The sequence below is a fragment of the Heterodontus francisci genome, chromosome 5, assembly GCF_036365525.1.
Source record: "Heterodontus francisci isolate sHetFra1 chromosome 5, sHetFra1.hap1, whole genome shotgun sequence".
Classification (NCBI taxonomy): Eukaryota; Metazoa; Chordata; class Chondrichthyes; order Heterodontiformes; family Heterodontidae; genus Heterodontus; species Heterodontus francisci.
The window spans coordinates 109825703-109841580 of record NC_090375.1 but is presented as its reverse complement, the minus strand read 5'-3'; the positions used below and the strand labels follow the sequence as shown (position 1 = coordinate 109841580).

The 15878-nt window shown below is 39.2% G+C and overlaps 2 protein-coding genes across 7 annotated transcripts in view; one reads left to right on the top strand and one right to left on the bottom strand.

The window, feature by feature from the left end:
* Positions 1–8943, top strand: part of LOC137369997 (aspartyl/asparaginyl beta-hydroxylase-like) — a 295423-nt gene extending 286480 nt beyond the window's left edge. For all 6 annotated transcript variants that reach the window (XM_068031905.1, XM_068031903.1, XM_068031904.1 and 3 more), the window contains 2 exons: positions 3116–3249; positions 5410–8943. In XM_068031905.1, the coding sequence (XP_067888006.1) occupies positions 3116–3249; positions 5410–5560 (285 nt within the window). In that variant the 3' untranslated portion in view covers positions 5561–8943. The remainder of the gene's footprint in view (positions 1–3115; positions 3250–5409) is intronic.
* A 632-nt stretch (positions 8944–9575) lies between these two features.
* The window catches only part of LOC137369590 (clavesin-1-like), a 121983-nt gene continuing 115680 nt past the window's right edge, over positions 9576–15878 (bottom strand). Inside the window, exon 5 of the mRNA XM_068030896.1 lies at positions 9576–9660. Within this exon, the coding sequence (XP_067886997.1) occupies positions 9576–9660 (85 nt within the window). The remainder of the gene's footprint in view (positions 9661–15878) is intronic.

Here is a 15878-nt window from a genome sequence, read left to right as displayed (position 1 = left end):
CCCCAAACGCAGGAACCTGCTGGGGCTGCCATGGTTTACCTGGCATCTTTCCCACGTGGCGGAGGCCTGCCCCAATACTGGCGGGAGAAGGAAGTGGCTGTTAATTGGTTGATTCATCGGTTCAATTAACCAGAGGCGGGCAGCCGCACCGCATCCGTTGCCGTTGCCGCCATTGACAGTATCCAGTGGTGGTGGGAAGATGCTAGGCTCCCCTCTTGACACCTTCCAGCACCATTTTACCAGCCCTCCTGCCTCCCAGCGCTGATGAAATTCCGGCCTAAGATTCTAATTGTGTGTCTTTGTGTTATACCTCTCTGCCTCCTATCTGCCAGCCTCTGTGCCTGGCTGCCTGCCTGCCTTTGTGCTTGCCTCTGTGCCTGCCTGTCTGCCTCTTTGCCTGCCTGCCTGCCTCTGTTTCACTGCACATGAAAGGATTTGGCTGTGTACCAACTAACAGGAAACACTGCACAGAAACCACTGGGAGGAGTGAATTGTGAACATCAGCCTTCTATGACAGCTGGGGAACCCAGCCAGTTTGTACCGGTTCTTTACAAGCTGAATAGCAGTGCATTTCTTTTGTCTGAGTCCATTTTATTTGTGGGCCTATTTGGTCAGTGAAGGGTCACATAGTCAACTTATTTTATAAAAAAAAAGCTATTCATGAGAGTCCTATTTAGATTGCCCTACCTAGCATGGCGTACAGAACAGCTGCACAGGGATGAGTTAATGTATTCTTTTCTTAGTAGTGCTAACTCAAAAGACAGATTATATAATGTTTGGTACATTGAAAAGAATAGCAACAGAAGTAGGCTATGTCAGAGGATCTTCAAACCCTGTATAGTAGGTCTTGCAGTGAGCAATTATCATTCGTAAGCAGTAAAACTGCTATTCCTTAGTAGCTTCTGGGTTGACAGCATGCTTTTGACCTTTAACCCTGCCTTACCCACCCCCATTTTGTTCTTCGCCTATGAATCAATAGGATGCACTTAGTGGCTTATTTGAAAAGCAGATGAATCAATAACATGTCTAGGTCAGCTTAATTTTCAAGAATTTTGAACAAGGTTATTGTGTTCGAGAAAGGTTATTGAGAATGGGTGTTGTGAAAAAAGACTTCATAGTTGAGCCTTTACCCTACTGGATGCATACATTTCTTCTGAAAAGGATGTTTTTTCTCTAACAGCAAATAGGTTGGTAAGGGCAAAAGGACACAAGCATTGTTCAGTACAGGAAAAAAGTCATTAAGCTAAACAAGCCCATGCCTTTTTCAGAGATCGACCACACCCTATTCTCCACCATTTCCCTCAAATCCATTTTTGCTTAAGAAATGCATCCAATTTGTAACGTTTGCTTCAATGATCTTTCCTCGTAACGTATTACATAATTCTGTCCCCCTTTGGCTGTAAAGGTCCTGCCTGACTTTCCTTCTCATGCCTAACTTCCTCATTTTTGACTATAATTTTAATCCTTCAATATTCTGGACATATTTTTGGTCAATTTTGTCAATTCTCCTTCAAAATTTCAATTAGATTAACTTGAAGTCTCTGCTTCTCCACCCCAACCTCCCCCAAAAAAGCTCAACTTCCTTGACCTCTCATCAAAAACTTAAATGTCTGATACTGAAACCATATTTGTTAGCACCTCTCAAAGCCCTGAGAATGTCACATAATACTGCTGCTGTATCCTCTTGCTAATGGCCCCAGATTGCCTCTTTTACAGCAAATTTAGCCACTAAAATCTCTAAATCAGTGGTCAGCAAAATTGTTCCATTTATCATTTACTCCATCTTTCAGTTCTTTACACATCTAATTATTTTATAATTTTCTGCATTGAGCTACAACAGCTACCTATTGGCTCGGTTACCTAAAAGATCTAGATCCTTCTGATTCTGGTTGCACTGTTCCTTATTATTTGCCCTTCCTCTTGCTTTGGTATCATCTCAAACTTGGTGATATGCTTACTATATGCTAATCAAACCACTAATACAATACAAACCATTTATAATGGGCTAATTGTTGCAGCACTGTTGTCTACTTATAACTGGCTACTTGTGACAGATCCCAAATGTGTTGCTCAGAAAGTTAGGACAGACAAGAATTGAGAGGGCTGGGAAACTGAAAATAAGGAAGGCCTGTTGTCTTGCGAGGAGAAAAGTAATGCACATGTTGATGCGTCCACGCAAATTTACTCCATGCCCGTTACTTTCAGTACATTGGATACAGAAGCCACAATTTGTACAATTTACCTGATTGCTAGGCAGACTGCATCTGCTATAAATGGAGCTCACTGCACATATTAAAAATATCTGTGGCTCCAAGATTGGTGTCACGCATCCCCCACTTGTGAGTTCTTTCCATCCTAAAACTTTACCATTTATGGCTAGCCTAAGTCTCCTGATGTATAGCAGTTTCCTACTCAGAGCCATACCTCATCTCTTAATCTGTGAATCAATCCTAGGCATTATTTGACAAAGTAGATCTTAAAAATCCAGGTATTAGCTGCATTTTCCCATCCATTATGTCCATAAAATCTTTGGAAAAAAATTCCATCAAGTTATTTAAACATGACCTTCCATTCTTGAATCTGTGCAGATTGTTCATTAGCAATCTTATTCTCCAAATGATCACCCTCAATCTCTCAAGATCATTTCAAAGACCTTCCCTACAACAGATGCTAAATATATGTGGTCTGTGCTTTCCAGATGGCATCCACTTTCCAAACCTCGCGAATCTGTCATGAATCTAATGAACTTACAAACATAGCAGTTAAAGCTACAGTAGTTTCAGTTCCTGTATCCTTTTGTATTTTGGACAAAAGATATCTGTATTTGAAATTTTTGGCTGTTAGTATTTTATGTTTTTATTAAGCTATCCTTTGTTATTTGCATAGAATCTGGCTTCTCTTCATAGGAATCGTCATTCCAGGGCACCTTTACTAAAGTTAAGGAACGTAAATAATATTTTTAGCAAAGGTTTTGTCAACAGTCACGTCCTTAACGCAAGTTGGCCCATACTCTCTTGATGTAAGAATTGTTATCCTAAGGTATTCGTCAAAATCAGTAGTAGGTTGTTAATGTGGGAAAATAATATTTAATTTACTATTGTGCATCTTTTTTTAGATTAAGTATTCTGTGATGCATCCAGGGACTCATGTATGGCCTCACACCGGACCCACAAACTGCCGCCTAAGAATGCATCTTGGCCTGGTCATTCCTAAACAAGGATGTAGAATACGCTGTGCTAATGGCACCAAGTAAGATATTTCTTTTTGAACATGTTGAGAACGAAACCTAAAAATTACAGGAACTTTTTTTACACTTGGATGAGGCAACATTTTAATCAGTTTGCTACAATGGCAAAAGAAAAGCTGGCTTCTGATTACTACTGCTGTATACGTGCCTCGATATTTCACAGAATTCTCCCAATCTATCACCATAGCTCCTTAGTAATTGCCAAAGTTACAGCATGATCTTGGGAGAACACCTGTGAAAATTCTACCCCAGAGTTTATAAAACTATTCAATCCAATTATTTATAAATTGAATGTAAACATTTGATTGTCCCTACTGCAATATAGCTTAATTAGCCTTAAACTAATTTCTGCACTTGATATTGTTACGTTAAACATGTTGTGCTTGAAGTCTTGCATGTATCACATTCAAAAAGATATGTAGGTTTATATTGGTAAAGGCTTAATTTAAAAGCATATAGGGAATCTTGGTGACATCCCATTCCAACCCAGATAATTGAACATCTAAATCTTAAACTTTACCTTTTCTTAACCATAGGCAGATCCATATTGATCAGGTACTGATTTTGTCTTTGTGCCTGTCTGTACAGTATGGAGTATTAATGACTGCAGGTGGTGGTCCCATGTCAGACCTGTGCCCAAATATCCAATTTATGTTTCAATTGCAGTGGTACTTTTTCATTTATTTAAATTGGTAAGCCCTATTGGTTTGAAAAGCAGAAAATTTCTCATGCTAGCATAGGGGGCGCTCATAAGAAGTTGGAGTACAGGTGCATTATTGCAGTTTGCTGTCTCACCAGACCCGGGAATAGGAAAAAGTATTCATTTCCTACCACCAACATCCCTCACCCTAATAAGCAAAACAAAATCATAACCAATACTCCTATAATAGAGCAGTGCAGTAAAACTGTTTTAAATAATTTTCAAGCATTCAGTGGTAATGAAGCATGCAACCAGAATGTGAAAAACACCCCAAAATATAAAATGACAATAACTACTTCATCCAGAGTCAATCTACGATTATTGCAAACATACGAATTAGGAGCAGGAGTAGGCCCCTGGGCCCCTCGAGCCTGCTCCACCATTCAACAAGATCATAGCTGATATGATTATAATTTCAACTCCACATTCCAGCCTCTCCCCGATAACCTTTCACCCCCTTGCTTATCAAGAATCTATCTACCTCTGCCTTAAAGATATTCAAAGACTCTCCTTCAGTCGCCTTTTGAGGATGAGTTACAAAGACTCACAACCCTCAGAAAAAATTTCTCCTCATCTCTGTCTTAAATGGGCAACACCTTATTTTTAAACAGTGACCCCTAGTTCTAGATTCTCCCACAAGAGGAAACATCCTTTCACATCCACCCTGTCAAGACCCCTCAGGATCTTGTATGTTTCAATCAAGTCGCCTCTTATTCTCCTAAAATCCAGAGGATACAAGCCCAGCCTGTCCAACTTTTCCTGAGAAGACAACACGCCCATTCCAGGAAATACTCTAATAAACCTTCTCTGAACTGCTTCCAACGCATTTACATCCATCCTTAAGTAAGGAGACCAATATTGTACACAGTACTCCAGATGTGATCTCACCAATGCCCTGTATAACTGAAGCATAACCTCCCTACTTTTGTATTCAATCCCCCTTGTAATAAATGATAACATTCTATTAGCTTTCCTAATTACTTGCTGATCCTGCATACTAACCTTTTGCGATTCATCCAGATTCCTCTGCATCTCAGAGCTCTACAATCTCTCACATTTAGATAATATGCTTTTTTATTCTTCCTGCCAAAATGGACAATTTCACATTTTCCCACATTATACTCCATTTGCCAGATCTTTGCCCATTCACTTACCTATCTATATCCCATTGTAGCTTCCTTAAATCCTCTTTACAACTTACTTTTCTACCTATCTTTGTGTCATCGGTAAATTTAGCAACCGTACCTTCAGTCCTTTCATCTAAGTCATTTATATAAGTTGAGGTCCCAGCACTGATCCCTGTGGCAGACCACTATCATAGGCTTCCCTCTTGCATAATCTATTGATGCCCTAGGAAACAATTTCCTTATCCAAATTCCCTTTTTCAAAAAAAATGTTAAATTTATCCATAAACGTCAGGCCTGCTTTTTAACAGATATTCAATGTTGCTTTGTTTCTGCAGAGAATGGAAGGAGGGGAAGGTGATCATCTTTGATGATTCTTTTGAGCATGAAGTTTGGCAGGATGCTAACAGCTATAGGCTTATCTTCATAGTGGATGTGTGGCACCCAGAGTTGTCGTCCCACCAGCGAAGAACCCTTTCCCCAATCTAATGGCAGATTTGGGACACAAACTGGAGACGGAAGTTTGGGAGTTGAACAAACATGAAGAAATTGTCTTTTGTTATGAAGTATAACCAGTTCCATTGATTTTGTTCTTTTTTCTCAAATTCTTGGTGCAGGAGAGTTTTCCAGGGGTGAGGGGTAATGTATTTTGAAAAAAAATCAGTTCATTAAACAAAAAGGTCTCCTGGAATATTTTTAAGAGGGCATATTTTATGTAGAGGTTGGGTAATGCAAACTTGAGCTGTATCCTCTTCCAAAACAGACCACTAAGACCAAAGCTAAATAAGATCTACTGAGGAAAATCGAACATGGCATTTTCCCAATTCTGATTTGGAATAGTTACAAAGATACAAAATAGTTCACTTCAAGCTATTGAAGAATCCTTTCATTGTGAATATCAGTGGACAATATGGCTTTCCACCGTAATGAATTTGAATTGGGTCTGACTGGTTTCTATAAGCTAAACAAGTTGTCACATTCACTTAACTGGTGTTTTATATTTCCATATGGAATCATTCTGTATATATTTTGATTATTTTAAATGTACAGATATTCATGAGTTCCTTAATCAGAGATATTGACCAGTTACATAAAGATGATTTGTACCTCTCCTTATTGCATTTAGTCAGTATGTTTACACACTACACAGATTTAGCTGAAGTCAGTATTTCTTCTTGGATAACATTAATAAATTATAGTGTTTCACGCAACTGTACCTTTTTAATAATCAATTACTAAGAAATATTAACTTAAAATGCATTTTGGTCTATTTCTGTCAATTTTTGAATTTTTTTTGTTTACACAGCGAGTGCTGATGCCCTCAATGGGGGAGCTGCCTTTGAGAAGTTATTAAGCCTGACAGTATGAGCGAGATTGATTAATACACAGAATTAAAATGACATGATCACTGAAGCATCCTGAGTTAACAGATGTATCTGTGCTTATACTTAGCTCCCCCCCACCCCCGCTCCGACACTGTGCTTAGTAACTCGTCCAAAGTCATTTCCCCAGCTGTATCAGTAGTGCTCATTGTCCAAATAAAAACAGTTGAAATTAACAAATAGTATAAGTCATTATAGAGTAAGTTTCTGACCATTAGTGTTGCTTACTAAGCATAAAAATAAACCCTCCTTTGAGTGTAGCGTTGTATGTATTAATTCTGTGGAAAGGACCCGAAATGCATTCCCGTAAGATGCTAACTGCTGCAAATGCCAATGTTGAACTTTTTTTAGTGTGACAAAAATGAACAAATGCCAATGTGAGGCACAGTGATCCAATAGACAGCTGATACATCTGCACAAAATGCCAAGTAACAGATGGCTTGTGACAGCCGTAATACATCTACAGTAAAGTGACCATATGTTTTTATGTTCAAATTTATTATGCCAAGTATAAATGACAGACTTTACTTTGCAGTGGTAAGGCAAGGAAGGCTGAGTTCACCACATAATCAAGATACTTTTGTCTCAGAGCAGTCACAGGAGCAGTCAGATCCCTGCAGAGAGATGAGGATTGCGACTTAGATCAGAATGTGGGAAAATGCAGTCTCCATTCATATATTGATATGTTTTGGTGCCAAAGCATCAGTATGTTGGGAACAGGAAGAGCATGGGAAACTATATTTTGGTCTAACAAAAATGTATAGAGATACTGTGATTTAAATATCTTGATTTTTATAGTGAATAAGGTACAATTCTGTTAGATTAATGCTGCAGATGCTGGTTTTGATGGATTTACTGATTCCAAACTACCCAAAGGAATTGAATTAGCTACACAGAGGGGAGGAGCCTTGTACTTCTATTAATCTGGTTTATTCCTGCCTATTACATACTAGTGTTCTTTTTAATGCAAATGTAATTGAATATTCCTCAACTTATATTGCAATGGTATCTGTGTATTGCAGCTTTGTGTTTTGCTCACCTCTTTTCTGATGCACTGAATTCAGTATATTTGTAGTGATGGCTAAAGCTGCATGTTGCCAAGCATTCCAGTGTTTTGATACTGAACTCATGGACTTCTGTTTATTAAGTCAGGGCAAAGTCAAAAAAAGCATCAAAATACCAGGGAGTAATCTTCAGTAGGATTTAAAGTTATTTCCCCTTTCCTTGTCTATCTACCTGTTAGAAAAATAAAATACCAAAGCCTTTGTGTAGCCATAAATAAAAACATGGTGACTGGCTTGAAAGAATATGCAACATTTTGTAAATTGTTATTTTAATGATATTCAAAACTGTCTTATTATTTTGCCCCCCTCATTTCTCCATTTTGAAACATTGAACATACATGTTTAAAGAGACACAAATGCTGGTGGTGATCATTACAGTCATCATATGATGCTGCATTTTTAGTGAGTGCTGTTATTGAGAATACGTTTACTTTCATTTTCTGCTATCCCCAGCCTTCAAATAAATTCAATCTACTGTATCCAGAAAAAAGATTAGAGATCTAACTCAATTTTGGAAAGAATTTCATACTGGCTTACGCTAGTTTTTAAAAGAAGTTCAGCTTCAATCCATTTCTAGTTCAAATGACTACTTGCAATAGGGGTTTTAAAAACCCATTCTCTCAGATAAGGACTGTATTCTATTCTACTGGCAGAAAATAAATAGATTGCATTTTATTTTATTTTGATATTTTTTTAAATAGTTTATTTTCTTTTTGATATCAGATTCCTCTTGCTAAAGTGAGTGGATTCAGTCTACCAGTTAAGGCACTGCAATTCTTTTTATATCCTGTCATTGACTTGATGAGATTTTAACACTATTATATATCATTGAATAAAATGAATTTGCTCTGAGTGTTGTGGGTATGTGTTCTGGTACTGGTATCATGTCGATTGATACTTTGCTGCAGTGGTTTTCTAGAGAATAGGAAAAAGATTTTTAGCTGCAAGTACTTCTGCTTTTATGGAAACTTGTAATCCTTGAAGTTGTGTTTTTTTTATATATATAGGTGAGTGAGTCATGTCATGTCTTTCACAGACACCCTTACTGTGTTATACAAAGCTCATCCTGATTTTGGTTGTGTCTTCTAAATCCTTTAGTCTTGCTTTAAATGGAATAATATGCCTTTTTTAAAAAAAGAATATAAACCTGACATTCTTTGAAAAAAATGGGACTACCACTGATTTCAGTACCGTATTTACAACTGTAAATAGTTATTTTTGAAATTAAAGTTTTTATGCTCTTCACAAATTATGCTATAGGATTTTATACAGCTCTTCGATCAAGCACCATCATTATATCAGTAAACATTTATCTACAGTGAAATATGTTGGGATGGAATATCTAAGTCATTAATGAACACACTTTGTAAAATGCTGTATGTCACGAACCCTGATTTTTCTCAAAATAAAACACAAAAAAACTTGAGTAATTCTTCTTTATTTGCCCAATCAAATAAACAGCTTTGTGGTTGGCAATGTTAGCTTCACTTACTGAATTTAAATAAAATGCATTGATGAATTTTGACCATTCATCCAGCAAATAAATTTAGGAATGGCTCTATGGATCTTTGGCACTTTAATAAATGGTTTTTCATCCTGCCTTCTATTCATAACGTATTTGTTTTTGAGTTTTCCATTCTGATATTAAAGTGTAAAAACATTCTATCTCTGGTACCACTCAAAGGCACAAATATATCTGAATATTACATGCCTGTTATTAAGACCAAAACACTTCTGCATTAATGGAAATTTACCTTCTCTCTTCCTTAGGCAAAATACTAATATCTGATACCAAGGTTACTGTCAGGTCACCTACAGCAGATACAAAATCCTTTTGGTATGCCATTTAAAATTATTTCTTATTCTTTAATCAAGTTCTTATAGCTCTGACAAGATAGCTAACGATATCTGAATTTTGTCTTTATAAGAAAAATGAAAATAAGAACTTCACTTGGCTGAATGTGACTTGATTTAAGCAAGTGTTCCATTAGTGTTTGTACTACTGAGATGCAGCCATGGAGTGACCATTGTTTGTGTGGCCTCTGAGATGTCTTTAGTTCAGTCCAGAGCCAGTAGTGGCTGAGTGTTATCATCATCCCTGTCTTGGTGCTTCAGCGCACCTGGTTCCACCACGGACTGTGACCTGCAAGATGGACAAATCAGAATATTGTTAAACAGGGCCTAAATCAATGTAAGATACCTGTAAATTCTTCTACTGTTTCAGAGCGACAAAACAAAACGGGTGTTTTACTGTTGCAACTTTAGTTCTGCTGCAAAGTAAATGCTACAATATAGAAATTAATTTTGGAAATGTTCAGTATTAGTTGGAGTACTGTAGAACGGTCTGTCTTAGTAATCCATTTATCAGTCCAACTACTGGAAAACTATTTAAGATGTCAAAAATGTTACAAAATCCTGGTTATATTCATTTTTATTGGCTGTTAACCAGGTGTATTGTCATTCCAAAACTTGTTTTAGCTGTAATTTAAATCCTGCTTCACATTTGTATTTCACGTGCTTAGTGTATGGTGTCCACATTAGCTGTTTATAAATTCATTCTCCAATAGGCAGAGAAAAAGGCATAGAAATAGGAGCAGTAACAACATTTTAAAAATGGGCTTTAAGACTTCTAAGCAAATAACTCTTTCTTGATTCAAAAGTCTTGCTTCTTGTAGCCCAGCAAAATCCATGAGCCCAGCAATTCTTATGTGAACAGTGTTTGAAAATAGCAAAAGGCAGCTCCCCCGACAGCCTAGTGGGTAAAGACACCAGCTGGTGTAGCAGTAAGTTACACAGACCAAAAAGCCACAGATTTGATTCCTGGTTTCTGCTGAGTGAGCTAATGTCAGCTAGGGCAGCTGTTGAGACTTGGCTTCAGTATGCCTGGTGGGGGTGGAGGGGTTGGGGGTGGAAAAGGGAATCAACCTGGTTTCTCATTGATGACCATAACCCAGCCACGGGTGCTGCATGTGTTTGGACACAGTGAGGACAGTTTATGAACTTAAATAAGAATTAGCATTCCTCGATGCCCATGTTACATAATAATTGCAATATATTGAACTTGTAGATCTAATTAAAATAGTCACCCTTGTCCCAAATAACATAATTAATATTATCCACATTTTGTAACAATGGGTCATAATATATCTTGCGTATAGTAAAATCTGGTTTTGGATGACATGAATTGTCCTTAATCTCATATTTTATCCTTTTTGTATCTAATATTGCACCTGACTTTCCTAGGACACGAGAGTTAAAATGTGAAAATGGTTAATTGCTGCCAAGATGAATGAAAGCTTAACCTTCCTATGAATTACTTTACCAGTGGAACTTAGTGAAATTCTTTTACATTTCCGCTGATCAGTGCAAACTTTTTCACATTTTATTAACTCTTAAGTCGTATGAAGCACGCGCCTGAAAACAGGCCTGAGACTCGCTCAAATTGGACCTTGGCAGACACTTCTATAATACCAGCGAGATGCAGACACCAGTTGGGTGTTGAGATGCAGTTCATGGGTTGGGGGTTTCCCAAACTTGGTTTGCAGGTAAGTCCTGGGAGGAGGAAGGTTATTTGACTGAGAGCGATTATGGGCTGACATTGATCTACAGCTATGCAGACAGAAGAAGCACTTCTGCCCCTCCTGGCTCCACACTGAAGTAAATGAAAAAAATCAAAAACTTTGATGTTCCTTGATGGCCTCCAGTGGTCCCTTTAGGTTGCAGTACACACAGAAAAACTGAGCAGGCACTCAGAAATTATCTGCTTCCAATTTGCAGATGTATGCAAAAGATACCGTATTTGTCATTAAATGGCAGGCCACTTAATTTAAAAACAAATTTTGCCCATGAATCATATAGTACTAACATATTACGAATGGTGGATAATATATTCATTATTCTACTTGGATTGTGGTTATTTTAATTTTGATTAGATCTACTTGTACAATTTAAATATTACAAAGTAGGCATTCCTCTAACTCAAACTGTAAATGCAGATTATTCTAGCATCTAGTACTTCAAATTGTACACAAAAATACTCAAACTGAAATACTTTCCATAACGGGCTTTATTTCCTTAAGACTCACCCCTATTCAAATATTTTATCTGATATTAAATCCCGATGCACTCCCTTTACCACTTATTACTAATGCCTGAAAAAAAACTTCCATTTCCCATCAATGAAACACATTTAATTTCCCCTTAAAAAAAAAAGCCAACAGTGCAAGGAATGTCCTGATGCATAGCCTTCAGGGTTACCTGTGAACTCGATGTTGCTTAATTTTCTGCTGGCTACAGTATTCATCTCTATCTCTGTGATATCATGTTTCGGGACTCTGGACAATGATTGTGACTGCTACCCTAACAAACAGCAGCTGGCTGCTTATGCACAAATGATCAATGGCCAGTGCTACACCCTCAACATGGGTGAGACCATGCACATGCACACAGAGCAAAAAGGCTTGATTTCTGAAATTTGTACCAGCACAAATTTGGTGCATCTTGAAAGTTGATGGGAAACATGAAATATTGCAAGATCTTGAGATTTATTCTGAGTACATGTCATCCACTTGAAGCAGATATGTGAAAACTGGGCACCATTTTTCTAGACCAGCTGCGATATGGACGTCCAAAGGAAATGATTAAATCCGACACATGCAGCAAACTTTAAAGATTCAGAAATAACTGTAGAGATAACTGAATTGGAGTTTCCTGTTAGCTATATTCCAGATCCTGACATTAGGTGCACTTTGGAAAATCATGCTGTTTTGAATTGTGCACACCAAACAGGAAAAAGTTGTGTTGTCCTAACATACTATTACACCAGTGCTCTCTCCTCCTCAGCCCCTCCTATATGCTGATTCTTTGCTGTGATCTGGTTCCATGGATGCCAGTTGCTCTTTGATAGTAGTGACGATCTGCCCAAGGGCAGGTCCTCTGCTTATTTCTCACCTCAGAGCCCTGCACTTGCTTTTACAGTTACTCGTAAGAGCTTCCCATTTTCTAACTTCCATGAGAAAAGAGAAATATAACTAGGTAAAAAGTACATGAAGTGGTTTCTTGTTGCCATCCTCATACTTCCTTTTAAAGCACAAACAAGTCCTCTTTCCTTAGGATCCTCCACCTGTAAGCAGCCGTTGTCCCTCGACATTCTAGCTGTTCCACCATCAGCACCGAAAATCTGCTGGTTCTGCCATTGGCTATGGCTTGTAACTCGGAGCAAGGGACCCTTACCTGGGCCTGGGGTGACTCACAAAAGGATTTGGCTGACCACCCTGAAATCTCAAATGACCCTGCTCCATTACTTTTTGATATCTCTGCAAATGGTTATGATTCTTACGTGTCTTGACAGTCTATTTAACCACAATAGGTGATGCATCATGGATGACCCCAATCCTTTCCAACATTGCATGCTTTCAGCAGGAATGCAAAGTGAGCAGAATTAGTATGTTCACGGATTTTCCTCTTCCTAATCCAGGACAATTGTAGTCTTCCTCCTGTGCCCTTAATGAGGTTAGCTAAATTATCACAGACCAGGATCCTGGGAACTTAAAGGTGAATATTGTTCATTTACTCACTGAGAGACATTTGTATTTTGTTTTTCAATAGGAATCTCATTTTAATTCAAATTAGGTCAAATGTTATATTTTTGCAGACAGATTGGATTTAGTTCTCCATTCATCCTCCTCCTCCACTGCCTCCTACATTAAACAATTATATGTTTAAACCTACCATTTGCCAATTTTCTTCTCCATCACCCGTACTCTCCTGCAACACTGGCTTTTGCTAGAGTACGATTCTATTTGGGATCAACATCACATTTCTATCTCTCTCAATAGCCATTCTTCATGTGCAAGTTTGGCAATGTTTGTTTGCAAGCTATTCATCTATGGCAGGTGTCACAGCTAGACCTGACCATGATTTTTTTTATTCTTTCATGGGATATGGGTGTCACTGGCAAGATTGTACCCAATATCCAGATGTGTATATTTTGCAGTTGGAGTCACAAAGTGAGAGGCCTGGGTGATTCAATTTGCCTCAAGTTGATGCTAATTATCGCAGTCCAAATAATCTCAGTGCTTCTGTGCTCGGGATCTCAGCACAGGCCATAAATCAAATTTGGGGATGCAATAATAATTTAATCACTTCAATATTTGTTTGCATTTTCATTAAATCAATGCATAATTGGAAATGTTGTACCCAAGTAACCTTTTGTTACTTCCCAAGAGCCTTTTTATGGCTGAAGTATTATGAGTGATCTGAGCATCCGATACAATTATTTATTTTCAGTACAGATTTGATAGAGGCATATTAAGCATTTATTAGATTGCCCTGATTCCATTCCGTCCTTCCAACAAGTGTTACTTAGGAGCAAAGAATTTTTATAATTGCCTGATGAATTAAGGAGACATTGCCCTTTTTCTCATATAGCTGTCTATTAATAACCAGTCACCTACAATCAAGCATGCTGTCTAATGATGGGAGGATAAACAGATGCATCATTTTCTATATGGTTATAGACAAGAGAACTTTCTAATCAAATGGCAAGCTTTCAGCTGTCTTAGTGAAGAATTATTTTAAGAAGAATGCTTTCACCATGCACTATGGATATTTTCAAAGCATTGCATCTATATAGTGCCTTTCATGGCCAAAGGACTTCCCAAAGCACTTTACAGCCAATTAAGTACTTTTGAACTGTCGTCACTATTGTGATGCAGGAAATGTGGCAGCCACTTTGTGCACAGCAAGCTCCCACAAGCAGCAATGTGATAACGACCAGAATTTGTGATGTTGATTAAAGGTTAAATATTGGCCGGGACAGCAGGGATAACTCCTCTGCTCTTCTTCAAATTAGTACCATGGGATCTTTTACATCCACCTGAGAGGTCAGGCCGTTTAAAGTCACAGCTGAAAGATGGCACCTCCGACAGTGCAACACTCCTTCAGTACTGCACTGGATTTTTATGCTCAAGTCCTGAGCCGGGATTTTTCCCTCAGTGGACAGGAGCCGTCCACCAACAGAAAAGTCGGTGGCAAACCTGCTTCCGCATGGCCTGAGGATTCAACCCACGTTTTGTGGTTCCCTAGTCTTTAATTGTTCGAAGGCGGACTTCCACTGGCTTGAAGCAGGATGTCCTGCCTAATAAAGCTGCCAGCCAATCAGCGGGCCAGCAGCTCTTAGTCCCAGCAGCGCCACCAGGAGTGGTGGTGACTGCTGGGACTGCAGCCCAACTTCTTGAACATGATGTCACAGAACCCCGGAACAAAGGTAGGTTTTTATTGCCTCACCCGGGGGTGATCGGTCGGGCCCCAGCGAGGCAAGGGTGGTTAATTGGGGTGTCGGCGTGTTAGCAGTGGTTGGGGCAGCAGGGGTGGCCCTCTGTCAGGCACAGGGTGCCCTATCATGAGGGTCCCCCTCCCCCCGCATCCCCCCAGGCCATCAGAGAGCCGCCTGCTTTTGTCAGGTGGCTTCTCTCGGGCCTGGGCCGCCCACCTGCCAATGGTAAAATCTCAGTGGCGGTGGGCAGAGGCCTGTAAGTGGCCACTTAAGGGCCTTGATTGGCCTGCGGCGGGCGGGCCGTTTTTTGCCACACTGCCCTGCGTAAAGTGGCAACGGAGGTGGGAGCGGGTCGGGAAGGGCCCCCTGAGCCTCCCACTCCATTCTCCATAAACTGGAAATATGAAATTTAGAATCAGCAGATCAGGTAGCATCTGAGGAGAGAGTGAGGTCTATGACCCTTTGGCCTTTATTGCAAGAGGATTTGAGTACAGGAGTAAAGTCTTGATGCAATTGTATAGAGCATTGGTGAGACCGTACCTGGAGTATTGTGTACAGTTTTGGTCTCCTTACCTTAGGAATGATAAACTTGCCATAGTGGGAGTGCAGCGAAGGTTCACCAGACTGATTCCTGGGATGGCGGGATTGTCTTATAAGTAGAGATTGAGGAGACTGGGCCTATATTCTCTAGCATTTAGAAGAATGAGAGGTGATCTCATTGAAGCATACAACATTCTTACAGGGCTCGACAGGGTGGATGCAGGAAGGATGCTTCGTCCGGACACAGTCTCAGAGTCAGGGATAGGTCATTAGAACTGAGATGAGGAGGAATTTCTTCACACAAAGGGTGGTACATCTTTGGAATTCTTTATCCCAGAGGGCTGTGGAGGCTCAGTCATATTGAGCATATTCAAGACAGAGATCATAGGAGCAGGAGGTATTTCTAGATATTAAAGATATCGAGGGATATGGGGGATAGTGCGGAAAAATGGCGAGGTGGAAGATCAGCCATGATCTAGTTGAATAGCGGAGTGGGCTCGAAGGGCTGAATGGCCTACCTGTGCTCCTATTTCCTATGTTCCTAG